Source organism: Coturnix japonica, chromosome 13 (assembly GCF_054131305.1).
Source record: "Coturnix japonica strain WE chromosome 13, WE-NBRP24, whole genome shotgun sequence".
NCBI lineage: Eukaryota > Metazoa > Chordata > Aves > Galliformes > Phasianidae > Coturnix > Coturnix japonica.
Window position 1 is genome coordinate 14,914,997 of NC_140675.1, and position 19,222 is coordinate 14,934,218.

The window sequence follows — 19,222 nt, forward strand, 5'->3', positions numbered from 1 at the left end:
CCAGGCTGGCTCAGCAGCAGGGGTGTTTACTCATCAATCTGACAGCAGTGAACAGTGGTATCTAAGCCCAGAAAGGAGGCTCAGAGTGAAGTGTCCGTATTTGTACATGGTGATGAACACATGTGGTGCAGCCAACTGAAGTGCTGATGAATATGGTAATATTTTTTTCTAATTGAAAATATGAGGATAAATTGTACTTCTGTGTAGATTGAATCCTCGGAAATGCTCTCTGTGGTGGCAGGCAGTGCTGAAGTGGGAAGGCTGCAGGGCACAAAGGTGAAGAGGCTTTGCGAAAGGAACGTGCACGAAGGCCACAGTTTGTCTCCTGATTAAGCTGACTCACTTCCCTAAATCCTAACAAATCTTTAAGCAAAACCCTCCAGTTATTGCAGCTACCCAGAATGGATTATTCACTGCAGTAGAACTGCAGGGTGTGAAGGGAGGTATGGTGCTGTCAGTGCTGCCTTATTCCCCTTCTGCCCCTGCTCTTACCCATGCTCTTGGGGGATGCAGGGATGCCTGCATGTGGCTGGAGCAGCCAAGAGAGTTCTGCTCATGCCAGGCTTGGAAGGCTGTTTGCAGCAGCAGTTCCTCTGCTGAGCCCCAGCTTCATTCTCACTTTATATATTTATATTTTCCCCAACACAGCTGCACGCTCCTGTCTGCTCGTTTCCACTGGGAGATGTTGTGTTCTTGAGTGTTCTACATTAGCCCTCCTTTCAGAATTTCTCTGGTAAAATCAAACTGCATCTCTTTGGGAAGGAGGAGCCCTGTTCTCCTGCCTTGGCAGAGCCCAGGACTGGTGTTTAAACATCAGGGCTACTTTCAGCCAGCCTGCCCACCCCCTGTGCTATGGGAGGGCACAGTACGTGTGTGACTCAAGTGTGATCTCAGTATTCCATCTCCCACTTCCTCCACTTCTGCAATCTAGAGCTATTGCTATAGGCTGCTGGGCCGTGACTACGTTTCAAATGACAAGTTTGAGGCTTAAGATTAAGATCTGCTGAGGGGGTGTGAGAGTTCTGACTTTTAGGACTTCCAGTATGTGTATGGGCCTGAACCACACCTCCTGGGGGCTGAGCTGTGTTTGGGAGGGAGAGGAGTTTCAAACCTTAAAAATTGAGACCCTTCAACCATGGCCTTTTAAGTAGCAGATTGCTTCTACCAGGGCAGAGAGCTGCCTTTTGCAGTTAAGTGTGTTTGCATTCTGCCTCACTTTGTTTTGTTTGACTGAAGTGCAAATGGATGCTCGTGCTGACTTTTAGCTGTTCATTACTAACTCACAATTGTTCCACCTCCATGTCATCCTTACCTGTTTGCATATGCAGAGTTAGCAACCTGACTCTCCTGAGTGGATGAAATGGTTTCCTGAGAACAGCAGCTGTATTCACAGTTCAGGAGGAACTTGTGATAAACCATTTTTCCTCTGCAGAGAATGCCACGTGGGTTTGTTTTTTTCCTTCCTTCTGAACGCTTTTTAGCATCTTAGAAATAAGCACCTGAACTGAGCGGTTGCATTTGAATTCCTATCAGCCAAGAGTTTTGTCGCTGAAGTGACACAGTAACCCCAAGAGGGGGAGTGAGAGAAGTACGGGTTGTGGGGTTAAACAGAGCTGTGAAACCAGTTAACCCAGGGCGGGGGCATGTTGTGAGCTTTTGTAAGAGCTTGTGGCATCTTCCTGCTATGGAAACTGTTGTTCAAGCAGAGTACAAGAACATGTAAGTGCTTATCCATCATAAGCTATAAACATTATCAGAGAAAAACAAGTGTTGTTAGGTGTCGCTTTCTGGCAGCAATGTGGCCAAAGCTGAGAGAACCAAATAAGGGGTTTGTGACTTGCCCTACCCTGCTTTCTCACCTCACCTCTGGCTGTGAAATTACTGTATGACAGGACCCCTTAGTGGATAGAGACTGAAAGGATGGTTTGCTTTCTCCTAACTGTGCCTTTTCTGTAGGAAACTCCTTAGCATGACTTTTGCAGTTTGTTTGCAGACTGAGGTGCTTTCTTCCAGTGTTTGTGAATTTATGTGCAGATGCTTTCACACATAATAGGTAGTTTGGGCTAATTCTCGGGGCACTGTGCCCATGCAATGCGTGTGTGTGTGTACATACGCACTCAGATTGCTTCCCCACCTCTGTAGACTGAGTACAAGCTCTGCCCCAGTCTTCCACATGGTGATGCATTATGATCACATTATCTGGCATTTTATCTCTTTTCCCCTTGCTATGACTGAGGCAGCCATCCCGTGCTGTCAGATTTTCATGACTTGCAGCCACAGCACATGGCCTTCAAGGCTCCATTCCAGCTGTGGTGGCAGGGTCAGGAGCAAAGCCCCAGCTCAGCACCGCTTTGCTGGCAGAGGAATGAGGCCAATGAGCTGGTGGAGTTCTCAGCTGCAGTGCTGTTGTCCATGCAGGTCTCTCAATGCTTTGTTCTCAGATGAGCTGAGGATGCAGCAGGGAGAGGAAATTTATTTCTCTGCTGTTTCTGCTGTTTCTCGCTTGTGCTGTCCTATTTCTGTCCGGTCCTTTCTATGGCTTTCTACAGCACAGAATTTCCACACACCTTTATTCCACCTCACCAGCAAGACTTTAAGATAAAAGAGAGTTGACTGCAGTGCATGGAACTGATTGCTGCGGTACATTTAGCTGCGTGGTGATGTTAGACTTCCCCCGTTCCGTGGTGTGTGACAGGTCAGGAGCTCTTTGCCCAGTTCAGTGGTGGATCAGCTGTTCCCGTGGTCCTATCTGTGTTTGTCCACTGCTATATAAGAGCAGTGCACTTGGAGCAGTGTGGTTGGAGGTAACTGAGGTTGTGACTAATATTGCTGGGACTTTCCTACTTGCTGCTGTTTCCCCAGCCCTTAGACGTAGGGGAATTTGACACAAGCAGAACAGACTGGGGTTGGCTGCTCCTCCCCAGCTCAGCCACTACTGGTTTCACTTGCAGTAAACCACCCACACAGCAGCAAAAATTGTAACAGGGTGAGGAAGCATTGGACTGCCTTCTGAGGGGGCTGATGGGGGGTGGGGGGAGTAGAATTTCCACACCTGGCTCTGAGTCTTAATCAACCCCTCCTTGTTAATCAACCCCTCCTTGTTTTAGCACTATCCACAGCTGCTGTGAAAGCCAGCTCTCTGCTGGCTGTGGTTTGCCCTCAAATGAACACTCCTGGCATAGTGAGCAGTCCACAGAGGTGCTAGGGAGATGTCTTTGGCAGGCTTAAGGTGTGCTGTGTTCACTAACCAGTGCTTGTACCTGACAGGCTCTGGACATGAAGGTTACATGCAGCAATGAGCTGCTCCCCAGCTGCCTGGCAGAGGGGCTCAGGGAGCTCCATGCTGTAGCACAAGGGAATTAACAGAACTTGCGACTTGTTTCTTCCCCAGGGGCAGGAACTTGGATCCATAGTTCAGCATTACGTCCCCATTCTGAGCTGTGATGGGCCTTTGCACCAGATGCTGCTGTTCTGAAGCAACAGCATTTCTTCCCACTTCTGGTCAGACTGCCCCCGCTATTCTTATTACTTGTCTTAAAGCCTCCAGCTGAGTTCCCCTGAGAGAAGGGCCATTGCAGTCACCTGCTGTCCTTTTTGTTTCTGATTTACATGCTATCTGCCCTTGCTTCAACTCCTAGGATGTCGCTTTCCAACTTCTGCAAATGCACAGCGACAGGATAAGCACTGTGGAAACTGGGCTGTGCAAAGTTACTCTTCCTTGACCCCAGAACAGCACCCAGGGGATGTGAGCAGCATCCTTGTTTGATCAACAACCATACCACAGCCAAAGCTGCTATGGAACATGGAATTCCCCAGTCCCTACAGCAACATTCAGGCTCCTCTTCTTGCTGAGCAATGTAAAAAATCTACCAGTATCTCAGGTAAGATGTGTGCTGCCTTCTGTCGCCTTACAGCTCCATAGCAAGCTACAGCTTCAAGCAATACGGATGACTGCAGGAAGGTTCCAGTAAGCCCTATAGCTTTTCTGTACAAAAATGTAATTTGACTTTTGGAAACACTGGTTACTCCAGAACAGTCTATTTCCATGAAGGCCGTGTTTATTTCCAGTGTTGTTAATTACTTAGTTTATTACTGCTCATAGACTGTCCATCCTGCATCCCCATGTTTTCTCCCTAGCTGTATGCTGCTGCCAGCTGCACCAGAACAGTGTGTTCTATAGGTTTTGGGGTGAGCTGGCAGTGCTGTTGGAGTCTGTGCACTGCTGTGCAGCCATCTGCAGCTCACTGCTTGCACACCGAGGCAGCACGCAGGGTGAGCCATTAGCTCTGAAAGTGCTTCTACACAAACAGGTTGAAAGCAGCTGGTGTGTTTGCAAACCTATTAGAGATGCCAAAAGCTGTGCAAGGTACACTTGGTTGCTGCACCCAGCTCAGGAAGTGGAAGGCCCGCTGTAAAAACTTGTGGCAAGGCAGAGTGGGTGAGGTGAAGCTTATGCCATAAAAAGCCATGTGCCAGCAGCACTGCTCTGAGCTTTGTGCATCTCTGGAAGCAGAGAGGATGCACTGATGGATGTTGGCACTAAATGGATGTGATGGACACTTCTGGAGGGAGAGACCTGTAGGTTTCCAAAAGGGCCCAAGCCTTCTGAGGAGGGTGGTGTGGAGGCTCCATCAGAGGAATCACTATTCCTTGGAGGGTGGTATGGAGGCTCCATCAGAGGAATCACTATTCCTTGCAGGCTGAATGTCTGCCAGCAGGTTCCAGCACAGCAAAGCAACCGAGGAGAGGGCTCTGGGCACATTCTGCGTGGTTTAGATGAGGGTGATGGATCTGAGCAGAGCTGTAGGTTTCTGTTCCAGATGGTCAGGGTGAGTTGACAGGCACAGTCATTCCTGTTTCTGTTTACCAGTGTAAATCTGGTGATTTCCTCAGAGAAGAAGATACGAGGCTGTGAGTGCTCCCCTCCGTGTGAGCAAGATACACGGTCACAACTCTGTGAAGGTAAGTCCTTTTCCTCTGGCAGGAGCCAGAGCAACATCTCCTGCTTCAGCCTTCATGCAGAATGGGGTCAGACTGAGATGAAAATGAGAGGCTGAGCCCACTGCTGGCAGCTGTAAAGAGATAATTGGGAAAGGAAAGAGGGAGCGAGGAGGGCAGCGTTGTGGGGGTCTGTGTGGGTGGCACTCAGCATTCCCCACACTAAAAGCGATGCGCTCCTTTCTTTGTGCAGCATCCTGTGTGAGCTCGCAGGTTCCAGCTGTGGGACTCTGTTGTTTTTCAGCCTGCCGCTTTGCTGACTAACACCTCCGCTTTCTGCCAGGCTCATTCATATTTTAACCCATTTCCTGAGCTTTGAGGTGGTTTTTTTTTCTATTGCTTTTCCCTCCAGTAGAACACAGTCAAAGTTCTCAGCTGTTCTCCTGTCACTGTTGACTCATTCCTTATGGTAATACATGATTGTCTCTCTCTTAAATGTCACCAGAAGTGTTTTTAGAATCATTATGCTTGGTCTGTATCTTGGAGCCATCCAAGGTTGGGGGTGACAGCAGCCAGAGCACCTCCCTGCCTGCAGTCTGATGACTGCTGCTGCCTCCTGGTCCCAGAGGCCATTTTGCAGACAGGTGGTAGCAGAGTAAAGTGGCCCTGAGCTGTCAGATGTGGTCCATACTGAACCATTTAGTTAGACTTAACCACTTAATGACTTGACATCAGTGCCTCCCTACTGCAAGCCACTCATTCTATCAACCCTACTAAGCAACCTAGGTGACCTTTTAGATCTAAGCCCCAGGAGTTTGCTTTATCTGCTCTCCCACCTTTTTCTCACATAAAAGTAAGATAAAGGAGCAATACAGTAATAAATCTTGTGTGGGAGTCTGGACCTGAATTCATTGCCTCCTCTGTGCTCACCACATCCTTCTGTCAGTAATACTGATACAGTGATGACGTCAACCGCCGCCTATTGCTGTGTATTCCAATACAGCACAGCTCCTGGTGCACACACAGGGTGCTACTCTCACTTAGTACTGAGGAGAGCCACCTGCTCTCCATCTCCCACATGCAGTGTCTGCAGTCCAAGTAACCATTTAGCCAGGCCAGTCCGGCCAGGGGAGAATTGGAGGGTTGGCATGGATAGCTGAAAGGACAAGGCAAGGTAATGTCCGTGTTCCCATCCATTTTCCCTGCTGCCAGTTTGCTCCTGCTTGATATCTGTGACTTCATTGTAAATCTTTCCTATTGCTGACATGGCCCTTGTGCCCCATGTCATTCATGTTGCCTTGTACTGGGCAGCCAGAGGAGCCTGATGCCTCCCTGTTGCTTTGGGCATTGTGATTAGGTAGCTGTGTATGTTGCTAATGAAGTTTTCAAGGAGAAAGCTTGCTTTTGTATCTAGCTGGTGGCCTGAGAGACTTCCACAGACCTTCTACTCTTTGTACTGGGTTGTAACTGGAGCGTTTGTTTTCTCATGCTTGGAAATATCAGAATTATTGCTTTCTTATTTCATGTAAGCTTAATTTTAATTAGGATTTTTCTTACAAGAGTTCCTGGACGCGTTTCAAATTATGAGCTTACGTTATACCCATCTTTGGCAGCTCATAGTACAGTACCCCCAGATCTTTGGCAAAATAATCTGAACTGTCTGTGTACTGGTCCCATCCCCTTTTCAATGGTGTATTTTAAAGCATTGCAGAGTCATTTATAGGTGCGCATGTAGATGAATGACTAATCACCTTTTATTAAGAACAGCCAGGTTGGATGGGGCCCTGGGCTGCCTGATCTAATGGGTGGCAACCCTGCCCATGGCAGGGGGTTGGAACTGGCTGATCTATAATGTCCTCTCTGACCTAAGCTTTTCTGTGATGCTATGATTATTACGAGGGGTTGGAAGTAGCTTCCAAGCAAGGAGTAAGTTCCTGCCTCTGCTCAGGAGTGAACCATCACACAAGCAGGGAGCTGCCCTTGCTCTGCTCCTGTGCTCTTATCCAGAAATCTTCCTTCTAAATTGCTTTGTTTTACAATAACCTTTCTCGGGCGTGTAATAACAGCATCTGATTTTGCTATAAAACTACTTGGGTTTGTTGCTTTGATTTTATCATGTTCGATCTTTCCTGTTCTCTGAGTAGAAAGGAAATAAGGAAGAAACAAGAGTCCAGTAAGCAATAAAGGCTTCCTCATTGCTTTGTGTCTGCTAGCAGCATGAAGGAAAGCAGAACGATGGCAGTGGCTGCAAAGCACTCAGGGCACTGCTAGTTGAATTCTGAAACAAGCAGTGAGTTCACAGAGCTCTTTGGGAGTCCAACCCTTCCTGCTTTGGCTGAAGAAGAGGCAGCAAGCAGCCTGCTACTGCTTGCAGGGAGACCAAGGTTGTAGCATGTGGCAGAGCTGTGGCACTGAGGTTGGGCTTGTGTGGCAGGGCACAGCTCTGAGGGATCACTGCAGCCCCTGAGCCAGTGCTGGGCTGCACACAGGGAGAGGACGTGAAGGCCTGAGGTGGCACAGCCTTGTTCTGGGCCCAGTGACACCTAGGCTTCAATGGCCCACTCATTTGGTACAGCTCTTATTAAATGTGCTGCAAGGAACAGAGCTTGTGATAAGACATTGCAAGCAGATGCAGCAGTGTGAGGAGGGTTCCCATCTCCAGGGGACTGTTCTTATGGGGCGATTAGGTGAGTGTGCTTCAGATGGTGTGATGAGGGGTGCCTTTCTCAGAGGAGGAGTGTAGAGAAGAGCTGGGGAAGGGTAAATGTGAGCACAGGTGTTGTTCAGTAGTAGGCTGTGCCTTAGTAATCAGGGACTGGTTGGTGGTAATGACAACAGTTATCCCAGTTCTCCAAATTTTCTCTGTAAGAGCTTCTGCCCTGCTGCTTATAGTGGGCAAGGGTTGTCTCTTGCCCAGGCTCCTTGCTGAGCTGGAGCAGCTTCTCTTCTGTGTCTGCATGGGAGCGAGGGTAGCAGCAGCACGACTGCTCCTGCTGCAGAGCTGAGGTGCTGCAGCCAGCTCCGGAGTGAGCCCTGCTGATCTCATCTGGACAGTGCTGTGCTTTGAGAGAGTCTCAGAGCTCACACGTGGGTTTGCAGGGGCTTTTTGCTGGCTGCTAAATTTATTTTGCTTTCAGTAATTGAGTAAACTTGGAAATTTTTAACATCATGAATATTCCCCAAGTGGGAGAGGCTCTGCTGGCGTTCTCCCTGATGGGCACCTGGGTGTTCATTTCATCCACATCATTTTCACAGGTGCCTTGTTGCAAACCAGGGCCAGGTTTTGCAGGGCTCTGCTGCTTGCAAGAGTGACTTGCAGCCAGCTGAGGGGCTCCTGCCGGGTCAGTAACCAAAGGTGTTGTAGTCATTTGTATTCAGTGTTGTTTCCTCATTTCGTTACACACATCTTTCTGTCCTCTTCTCTGAACACCTTCCTTTCTTGTAAGCTCTTTTCACCTGAAGAGTGCTATACGTTATTATTTCTGTGACTGATGGGAGACTGTTCTTTGTTTTACTCCATTTGCCTCTGTGGACTCCCTTAGCTGGATGTCCCATGCTTATTTAACTACACAGAGTCCGAATCAGCAAGTTCTCACAGGTTCTACCCATACAGACCCACAATGACATTCAGACTCTTTTATTGGACTGTTCCACCGTAGAGAGGTTTAAGCCACAAAGATGTCACTTCTAGTTGCAAGACATTTCTAATTGCAGGAAGTCAATGAAGGAAAAAATGGGTTAGCACTTAACCAAGTGTGTTCTTGTTGCATGGATAAACTGAGGCTGTAGTCTCTTTTCAGCTTGCTATGGGCACTGGCTGCTGGTAAAGAGCAAAAATGTCGCTCATCTGTTCAATGGCCTTATGTCCCTTACCCCCAACCCTTAGCCCATGGGAGAGATGAATGGAGGAGAGCTAAGATGCCTTGCCTAAATTAAGCACTTCACTTTTAGACGTGTAAATGAAGGGTAGGTTAATTCCACTTTAGCCCCTAACACACATGAGCTGGACTCTTCATTGTGTGGCTTTTCTGCTTCTTTTCAGAATATCCAGCCAGAACCAAAATGAGGAACAAACTATGGCTCCAGAGTATTTCCTTCTTCCTTTTATTCCAGCACAGTAAGTTCACAAACATATTCCTGGCTGTACACAAGGCTTGACTTCCTGGTCATTGACGCAGGCTCTGAGGGCTGTACACAGCACAAGAGTGCCACAGGGCAATAAGCACAACACAGGTGGTAGTGGAGAGGGTTCCACGGGATAAGGAATTACAGGAAAGTCAGTATTGTGGATTTTGAGCAACATAAGGAATTATCTGTACTAACTTCTTTTTGGACCAGACTGGATCTTACTGGTAGAAGTAAAATCCTTTGGTCTTTGTTTCAGAAGCTACCAGGGATGGAATTCATCCTACGGTAGATTGGGTTAATCTAACATTTAAATACCAGTAAAAATTTGACCCCTTCTTCATTTCATTAGCGAATTATTGCACAGAGATAAGTGTGCAGACTGCCAAGGAATAGTAGGCTTTTTGACCAATATCACAATAGCATAGAAGAATGCTCATTGTTGCCCTTTCTAAAAAAGAAAGCAGGGGTAGCAACTCTCTTTTTCTAGAAGAGCAAAGTTTGTCTAAGAAAGAAAATGTATCTTGCTTGGGACCAAAGCAAGAAATGTGTTCCCTGGGAGCTTGGGGCAGCGTGCTGAGGACACAGAATGAAAAGTTAAGATTGAAATGAATATTTCAGAAGAGAATTCTGAAGTCAAAGTGAGATGAAAAGGTCAAAATGAAAGAAAATATCAGCCACATAATTTGAATAATGCGATGTGCAATAAAGCACATGGACACATTTGGAGACAGAGGCTGTTACAAGAATCCCCACGCTTCTTTTTCTGTCACCTTCCTGCTTCACTGGAGGGCTTGTACGGAGATCCGAGTGCTGAGATAGGCTGTGTCGTGCTCAGAGTGGAAGGGTGTTGTATGGCACATCTCAGGAGCTGAGGAGTAAAAGGAGCTTCTGCAGAACAGTTAAAAGCTTAAATGCTGTTTTGTGACTATAAGAATGCTAATTTCCCCATGACCACGGTGTAACTTCTCTAATTGCCTCTCATGTTCTCATCAGAAGTATTTCAGTTAAAGTGATCAATAAACCAGCCTCCTGAGCATCAGAATTACTCATGAAAACAATAACGGGAAAATTGCAATATCGTTTTGCCAACATTTGATGAAGTCAATTCCAAGTCTCTGGAGCTGGACATGAAAATCATTGATGCTGCAGAAATCAAACTGTAGAAAATTGTAAACTGAGAGAATGGTAAAGAAAGAATCACTAAGTTACCAGTTTTAATGTGCCAAGAGCCACGAATCTTAGGCTGTGATTGTGTGAGAGGACAGAGATAAGTTTGAAAATTCAGCCCCCATTGGGCACGTTCTGGTATTTCTGTACATCATCTGCTGCCACAGCATTTCTAGTAGATTTTTCTTTATCACTGATGGCTGCCAGGAGCTCACCTCACTTTCAAGGTGGAACATTCTTGTGCTCCAGGACTGGAGGCTTTCTGAGCCTGGTATTGTGTTTTCTCTTTCCAAACCTGCAGCCATATGTCGTGAAAACCTCACTTGTTTTGTGGACTATGTGCAGACCCTGTCCTGCCTCCTGAGGAATGACCTGGGTGCCGGTTCATACAATATCACTGCTACATGGTAAGTCTTAAGAGAACACAGTTTTTGTTGCAGTCTGTTTTATTGCTGTGACAGATCAGTCTGACTAGATTAAGTGATAGATGTGGGCTATTTACTTTGGTGGTGGTTTTTTTTTTCTTTGATGGTTTCAGGGCTGATGGGGTCAGTCCAGAAAACACTGTGGCAGCCTGCAGTCTCCTGGAATTGTCCAGGAACACCAGCCACACGGAATACGTGTGCACTGTGGACATGACTGAACTGATGGCAGACTTCAAAGTCCAGGTGGATGTCACAAAGATAGCTGACAGGCAGCACGTGACTTCCAGAGGCTTTTATATGAAAGAAAACAGTGAGTACAAAAATGATGGGCTTGATATATATCACTTATGTTGCTTGATATATGTTGCTTACCTTGATTTGCCAGGACAGTGTCTGGGCAAGAAGTGAGCAAGACAGCCCAAGGGTGGGGAGCTGTGCTCAGGATGCACTCCTCTGGGCAGGACACTGTGATCTTATTGTTGCTGTTGCAAACTTCAGAACACCTCATGCTCGTGGCTGAGCTGAGAGTGGCCCAACTGTGCAAGTGACTATGACTAAAGGAGACCACTTGTGATGAACAGAACAAGGAACTCTGCTTTCCTCATCTCCCAGGGGCTAGCTGCCTTTGTGCTATTTTCCCAAGTTCCTTAGGTGATGAGTTGTGGAGATGGACAGCAGGGTCAGCAACAGAAGGCATTTGGAGAGCCAGATGTCACAGTGCTGCCTGTGCAGCAAGGTGGTTGTGCCATGCAGGGGTGCATCCCTCCAGGGCACTTCTGGCCCCTCCATGCTCTGCCTTCCTCATACTGTGCTGGGCCGTCTCTCACATCTGCAGTGATGTTGTGAAGAATAACACTGTTCTGTCTTCACCCACAGTCAGACCACAGCCTCCGTTCAATCTGACTGCTGTGTTCACAGAAGGTTACAATATTTCTTGGGAAACCATCTATCAGAACCCTCTTTTCTACTTTTTGAAAGATGAGCTGGAATATCAGCTGCGTTATAAAAGAAGGGCTGACACCTGGGAGGTAAGTGAGATGTTGGTTTACCATCAAGCACCAGCAAAGAGGGGACCAGCCTTAGTAGGACAGAAGCACTGATGTGAAAGAAGGGTTCTCGAGGTTTTAAATAGTTTCTCTTTTTCTTGCCTGGACTAAGAACAAGCAAGACTATAAAAAGAACTGAGAAGCAGAAGCTGTTAGAAAAGTACAAAATTATGTGGGGAAGGGAGGTAGATCATTTGCTTCTCCTACTGTTCTGCTTTGAAGAATCCCCTGGGGCATCATGCAGCTGCTGAGCCGTCAGAGCATAGCCCACAGAAACGACTTGACAGTAGAGGGGATTCCTTTGCAAGGCTCTGAGTGAGGTTAAGGTGGGAGCGGTCTCTCCTGCACTGACTACTTGATGTGTAATTATTCACAGACTCAGAAGATTAAATCTGTCCATGAAGACAAACGAACACTGGTGATCCCACCACGGGAACTCCAGGGGAACACTGAGTATGAATTCCAAGTGAGAGCCAGACCCCGAGAAGACAGCGGCTACTGTGGATTTTGGAGTGAATGGAGCTCCCCACTGACACTGAAAACCAGCCCTGCTGGTACGTACTGTTAGCTCTCCTTGTCCTTCCAGTCTGTCTGATGTCAGAGAATGCTACCAGAAATATACTGAAATCTAAGTAATTAGAAAAGCTGGATAGGTGGTCTAGTAAAGTCAGTCATTTGAATATGAGTCTCTTGGCAGGAGAATTGGGCTCAGGAGCAGGGAACTGTCCTGCCCCAAGCACATTGGCTGCCAGCTGCCTTGTGGCATGGCTGCAGCAGTGATGCACAGCTCCTTTAATTGCTGAATCCTCTCTGACAGCTTCACTCATACCTGATCTCGTGTACAGGGGCTGGTCCCCATGTAACAGGCTCAGAGTCTCTAAGAGAAAGTCTGGAGTAAAATCTCAGGGTCTTCTTTCTGCTGCTTATTGACTGGGGTCAAAGTGCAAAGTGAGTCTCAATGACCTTGTCTCTTTCTCCAGCTGTGACACAGAGAGCTGGCATGGGATGGATGCTGTTCTTTGTTATTGCCATGGTGATCACTGCCTCAATCACAGCCTTTCTGGCCAAGCAACAGAGGTAAGAACCCATGAGGAAACTGGACTTAAATGCCCTTGTTTGTTCTGCTAAAAGTGGGGTGTTCACCGGCAGCCTTCTTTGCATCTTGTGCCTTCAGGCACAGATACAGCTGTGGCCTTTTGAAGGCCAGCAAGGTATGGTCTCCAGCTGGTGTATTAGCAAGACTGCTTTGCTTTTCTGTCAGCTCTGATTCCTCTCAGCAGATGAGGTGGAAGAGAACACTATGCACAGGGACTGAGCAGAGGCCTCCAGGCTCCTGAACTGTTTTCCTGGTTCTGTCCGTGCTCTGGAGATGCTCAGATCAGAGCAGGCACAGCTTACTTGACCCTTTGCAAGCTGATGCAAGTCACTCAGTGCAAACTTGGGGTCTCTCCCCTCTTGCAGAGGGACAGTGTGCTTAACCCCAAATCTTTCTCTTTTTTTTTCAGTTTGTGGAAGAAGATTGCTTGCATCCCAGATCCATCTGCCTTTTTCAAACCACTTTACCTGATGTATAATGGTGATTTCAAGGTATATATGAGCTACATAAGTGAGTGGAGCATATCTTAGAATCACAGAATCATAGAATGGCCTGGGTTGAAAAGGACCACAGTGATCATTTAGTTTCAACCCCCCTGTTACATGCAGGGTCACCAACCACCAGATCAGACTGCCCAGAGCCACATCCAGCCTGACAAAAGTAAACTAAAAGGCCCCAGATTATTTCCTGGGCAAGGGATTCTCATTAGGACAGTGGAAGAATGTCTCAAGGGAAAGCTGCATGGGTACAGACAAGGATCGGAGCCCTCCAGTGTGTTTTCTGTGCTGTGATTGTCTTTATGACTGTGCTGCTCATCTATTGTAGATGCTGTATTAGTGGGTGAGCTGAGCTCATATTTGAACTGTGAAGTTTCTATTTCTGAAGGCAATATCAGGACATGCTGCCATCAAGGACATGAACTGTAGGCTTTGCTGTAGACCTTATCTCCCAATCCAGCCTCTGCACACAGGCTCAACGTTAATCCTTGTAGTTCTCTCTGGAGAGTCACTTGTGCAGACAACATACAGACCCATCACCCTGGAAAGATGGCTGGAGCTCTGTGGGCAAATAGCTGCTGTGTCACAGCACTGTATGTGCAGCTGCCTCCCCTATAAGGAAGTATATTTGTGAAGTGGGCAGCTTTGCCTGGCCCTCACTAATTACCTTCCCTTTTAACATCAGCCAGACTTGCTCACCTAACAGAATGTCTTGCAAAACCTGCAGCGTTTGCAGTTGTCAAGATTCAAAAGCTCTGAGTGTCCATAAACTTTGCATTAAGCTGAAGAGCAACCCCCAGTGCCATCATAAAATTGTGGAAGTGCTGGCACTGAACTGCAGAGATCACTGCCTCATTCTGAGTGAGCTCCTTTTGTTCCTGATGGTTGGTAGCACTGATCATAGACATTTCAGTGTCCGCTTTTTTGTTTCTGCTTTTCTTAGACACTCTGTAGAAGGTTGCCAACAGGGCCCTAACAATCATCATATCCTTTCTTACTGCTGTTTGGATGATGTATGCCATTGGGTTAAATGGCAAATTAAAATGGCATGGACACCACTTAAGCTGAAGACAACAGCAATTGTTTCTCTTCCTTCTGCCTTTCCCTTTCAGCCCAATCACAGCTTCCCATTTTGCACACAAGGGGCATTCGTATCTCCTTGTGATGCACATCACACTGGTTGTTCTCAGGAAAGTAGCCAGGACCAGGTGTAGGAATTCCTAAAAGTCAAGGGACAGTGTTCAAGGTGGAAGTGAAACCAGCGTGCCATGCCCAGAGCCATGCTCTTGTCAGAGAATCTTGTGGCTTCACACTGCTCGATGGGAGTGATTCTACTGCATTTCTAATCTGCTTATTCAGTGCTGCTGTGAAGGAATGAGCATCAGTTACAGTGTTGCTATAGCTCAGTTCTGAGAAAGTCAATAAATTTGCAGAATAAAGCAGCACATGAGATGCAGAAGCAGACAGTGTCGAGAGGATGTGGTGACCTCGCTAATATGTGAACAGAGTCATCATTATCAGCAAGCAGAAAAACAATCAATCTAAGCCTTGTTCAACTGCATCCTGCCTGCACCAGAACAAGTGTTTAGGAAACGTCTGTAAATAATGACAGTAGCAATGCCTGCACAGAGCAGTCCTGGGTTGGACAGGAAGCAGTGAAAATATTAGAGAACTGTTAAGACAGGGGAGAAAAAAAGAGAGAAGGGAAAGCAGAGGAATAAACGTTGTTTATCCTTAAGTGTATGTGGGTTCGTATGTTCATGTTGGGTGGGAATGTGAAAATGCGTGTGAAGAGGGCACAGGAAATATTCTGCCTGCTCAGTTCTGAGGAGGGTGGTTCCCTCTGTTCCCTCAAATAGCCTGCTGGGTGCATAGCTTTAATGTTACGCTCTTTGCAGCTTTGGTTAAGAGTAAGTTGAAATAGATTCGGTACTTTCTGCAGTAGTGAAGTTTCTACACTTGGTGTCAGTGTGTCGCAAGCTGATCTCTACCTAAATGCAAGGGCTGCTCTGAAAGTAACGCCTCCTGTTTAATATGTTGACCCCTGATGGCAGAGGACACAATGGAGTCTGACATGGAGGTGTGGATGAAGCAAAAAATATGGAACTGAATTCCTCCGTGTGGAAAAAATGGTGCCCACTGACGTTCATGGACACTTGGTGAACACTGATGGAGATCAAACAGTGGCTGTGGCACAGAGAGGTGCTGGTGGTGCATTTCAGCAGAGGTGACAGTGGTGCAGAGCTGTGCTGCAAGCACAGTATGCAGTCTATTGATCATCACTGGCTGATGAACTGAGAATGCTGCTATGGGCAGTGACAGCTTGTTTGGTTGGTTTAGGTTGGTTTTTGTAGGTTTGTTTCAGCATGAAGAAAGCTGTAAAGCCATGCAAATCTCTCAGAGCTGATTAATTTTGTTTATGTGAGTGAGTTCTCCTGCACTGCCTGTTCTGTGTAGTAACTGCATCTCATACCCTGCCACTTTAGGGGAGTCATTGATATAACAGTTTGATTTTGCCTCTGAAAGCATAAAATCTTCAGTTGCTTTTGTAGAAATTCACACCTGACAATACTAACCTCTCTCTCATTCTCTGTATGTGTTTTCATGCAGAAATGGGTTGGTACGTCCCATATGAAAATGACCATTGATTTATTTGAATGGGAAATAGTCCCTTCAGAAACCCTGGAAGTTTTCAGCATGTGTCCTTCCAACTGCACCTCACAGGAGGAGATAAGGGAGCTGAAAAATGATCAGCCTTGCAAGCCTTGCCTGACCGCCCCAGTCCAAGACAGCCTCCTGTCAAGTGTGAACAGCAGCAGTGTGACTCAGGATCGATCCTACGGACATTTGTCCATTGATACTGTGACAGTGGCTGATGCATTTACACCTTGTAACTGCCAGTGCAACTGTAACCGCATGTACAGGGAACAAAACCATAATGGTGATGAAGATAGTACTGGAGAAAACGGCTACCCCAAGGTTAACATGGATGATGAAGACAGAAGGCCATCCAGTGCCTTGCATCTGTCTGACCTGAGCTCACAGGACAAAATTCTGGCCTCAGGCTCTATGTCCACAGATCACCTGAGGACTACAGGTGCCCCAGGCCATCAGGAAGTTGAAGGGGCTTTGGAAGGAGGGGTGGGGAGCATCCTAGAAGCCCTTTGCTTGCATCCTAATCAGTGGGATTTGGAAAATCCAGCTTCTCTACCTTCCCCTGATGGTGAAAGTGTGTCCTACAGTGAAGGATCCTGTGACTTTTTCCCTCACAATGCAAGGCCTGTTGGCAGTTACCCCATGATCTGCCTAGATTTGGACACTATTGACAGTGGCTTTGTGGACTCAGACTGTGGGAGTCCAGTTGACTGTGAATTTGAGCAAAATAGTCAGACCAACTGTGGGTCTGTTCCCCTTGAGCAGGAAGGAGAGGACTTTCCGCGAAGCTATGTCAAGCAATGGATCTCCTGCCATGCTGACAGCCCTGCCAGCGGGACTCAGACAAACTGAGGACTTGATTTTGTTCTGAGGAGTATGAGGCCTTTCCCATATTGTGCCAGAAGCAAAGTGTCAGCCAAATTGAAAAGAAAAATTGAAGTTTACTTTGTGCAAGCTGCACTGCATGCAGATGAGAATGGCTAAGTCCATAGAAACATAGGCCTGTTTCTAGTGCCCATCATTCTTCATTTTGCATCAAACCTGACATGATTAATTTTTTTAAGATTTTATTCCAGAATTCTTGGTCAAACCCTTATAGAACAACCCACAAACTTTAATTTTTTACAAGAAAAAGCAACTGGACCTTTAAAATTGTTCCTTACCTTATATAGATTGTTTTGTGGTTTTTTTTTTTGAAAGTAAGCTTATAAATAGTACAGAACTTCAAAAGGATTTTCCCTGGCATTCTCTCATGACTCGAGTTCAATGTACATGGAGTCTTAGAAGCATATCTAATAGCAAGCATGTTTGTTACATTAAAGTTCCCTTACCCTATCCTAACAAGTGTTGTTACTTTTACAATCACTCTCCTCAATAAACACAGCCATAAAGTTTGCATTAAGTATGAATTATATCCATCCCTGTCCATGGGGTATAATCAAAAACAATTCTCATCATCAGAGAATGGCATATCCAAGAGACATCTCATACCTCAAGCTGTAGTTGGGGCTTGCCTCTGCAGGTAGAGTCTATAAACTAAAAATCTTCAAAATGTAATTCCAGAGAAATTCCTTCTGCTTGGGCTTCCTACTGATCCCACACATCATTTTCCAAGCACATTGAATACAGCACTGAGTAGCTATTAGAATTGTGCAGTAGTTTCAGGAATGTTGTCCCACCGGGATGTGCCTGCAGCTCTGTCTCCTGCCTTGGACCTTGTTGTGCTGCAGCTCACAGGTCAGCAGAACAGAGCTTCACTGATCTCTGCTAGTTCATAGAGCCCACAATGAAAGCAGCATTTACACTGCATCCGTGATTGTTTTCCCCTCACATCTCTGCCTGTTTTGTTTAGGATAACTGTCTTAAAAAGTTAATGTGGTATTGACATTGAATGTGAACACCTCACATCTCGTGTAGGCACAGTGCTACTAGCCCAAGAAGTGCTTGGCTGCTGATTGTACAGTGAGAGAAACCATGTCATTAATGAGGTACATTTCCAATTCAGCAACAATCTGTTCCTGTGATACCAATAAACACTCTTCCCTCACAGAATTTCAATATACAGAAGCTGTTTCTTTCACTGGTGTGTGCTGTGGGAGATTTTTCTATGCATCCACAGCCCTCGTTTGATTGCTTACAGCAGCTGTGGTGCCAGCCATATTCATGTTGAGCCTACAGGGATTTGCTTACTTTGCCTGTACTGTTTTTACTGCCCCAAGATATCTCACAGCTCTGGCCTTCCTGGGTACAAGATGAAGGTATCAGTGGGTTCAGTTCCTTCCATCCTTTCTTCTGTTTTTGCAGTCTTCTGTGGCTGTGCAGCAAGTACCCTGCATGTCCTCAGCGAGGCAGCAGAGGAGCGAGTCAGCTCCTCTCCCTTGTTGGTGAGATGTCTGCCACGCAGTGTCCTGCAAGCTCTGCTTGCACCATCTGTGTGAATATGTACTGGACAGAAGCATTGCTGATGGTCTGTCTGAAAGTCTCCTACAGCTTTATCATACAGCTGTTTGCTCTTCTAATGTGACCTCGTGGTAACTGGCCAAGGCTGCTGGGGGGAGGAGGAGGATTTCAGCCATCTTTCTGGGCACTTTAACACCTCAGTTCTACACATTCCACGTTTCTGATAACATCATTGACTCCAAAGCTGCTGGAGAAGATACTTCTATCACTGCTACACAGTCTGTAGCCACACATCTGGTACAAGGTGGTGTTTTGCTGCTCCACTGAACCAAACCTGCCTCTGGTCACTCAAGGAGGCAGAGAGGAGCTTGTATGGCACCTGGTGCAAGGGTGCAAAAACAAGCTGTAAGAGTTAAACTGTTGGCCAAAGAGTTTTTGGCACAGCACTGTGGATGTGGAGATAGTTGCACGCTAGATCTTGACTGTAACACTGCAATGTTTCTGTGTTATAGAAATATGTGCTCCCTATGTTTTCAGGGATGTAGATGGAAGCACTGCAATTCTCATTAGTCTCTGCTGCCTCCAGTATTGCCTCTCTGAGCTCAGTGCAGGGAAAGGCTGGGGAAGAAGCAGAGGACAAAGCAGCTCAGAAGTGCTGCAGGTGTTCGGCTGCTTGTGATGCTGGGCAGTACTGATAGCACTGCTGCACAGAGGCCAATGGACGTGGTCTCATCTCATATTCAGACAGGGCAAGGAACTGGATTTAGGTCACCTACAGAGAGCTCTCTTGTTGGTACTTTTTATAGAAGTGTTCCAAGAAGATACTTTCATATTCAGCAAATTATTTGGCCTTTAAAATGTTAACCTCTT

General features: G+C 46.6%; 1 protein-coding gene across 3 annotated transcripts; it reads left to right on the forward strand.

Moving 5' to 3' along the window:
• The first annotated feature begins 3,756 nt into the window (after positions 1-3,756).
• On the forward strand, positions 3,757-18,014 carry IL21R (interleukin 21 receptor). 3 transcript variants are annotated; one of them, XM_085514720.1, is made up of 10 exons: positions 3,757-3,881; positions 4,871-4,962; positions 8,981-9,055; positions 10,535-10,640; positions 10,772-10,968; positions 11,535-11,686; positions 12,081-12,258; positions 12,685-12,781; positions 13,210-13,291; positions 15,908-17,354. In XM_085514720.1, the coding sequence occupies exons 3-10, from the start codon at positions 9,001-9,003 to the stop codon at positions 16,802-16,804; spliced, it is 1,764 nt and encodes a 587-aa protein (XP_085370846.1). In that variant the 5' UTR covers positions 3,757-3,881; positions 4,871-4,962; positions 8,981-9,000; the 3' UTR covers positions 16,805-17,354. The 3 variants fall into 3 exon arrangements, with proteins under 3 accessions (XP_085370846.1, XP_015732508.2, XP_015732507.2); XM_015877022.3 differs by lacking the exon at positions 3,757-3,881 and having other exon boundaries at positions 4,836-4,962; XM_015877021.3 differs by lacking the exons at positions 3,757-3,881; positions 4,871-4,962 and adding an exon at positions 5,943-6,112 and having other exon boundaries at positions 15,908-18,014.
• Positions 18,015-19,222: the final 1,208 nt, after the last annotated feature.

What these genes read in the sequence shown, in the direction of transcription:
- IL21R (XM_085514720.1), top strand. Translation starts at nt 9,001, where the DNA reads ATGAGGAACAAACTATGGCTCCAGAGTATTTCCTTCTTCCTTTTATTC. An exon ending in CTTCCTTTTATTCCAGCACA is followed by an intron (nt 9,056 to 10,534) that starts GTAAGTTCACAA and finishes CCAAACCTGCAG; the next exon opens with CCATATGTCGTGAAAACCTC. An exon ending in ACTGAAAACCAGCCCTGCTG is followed by an intron (nt 12,259 to 12,684) that starts GTACGTACTGTT and finishes CTCTTTCTCCAG; the next exon opens with CTGTGACACAGAGAGCTGGC.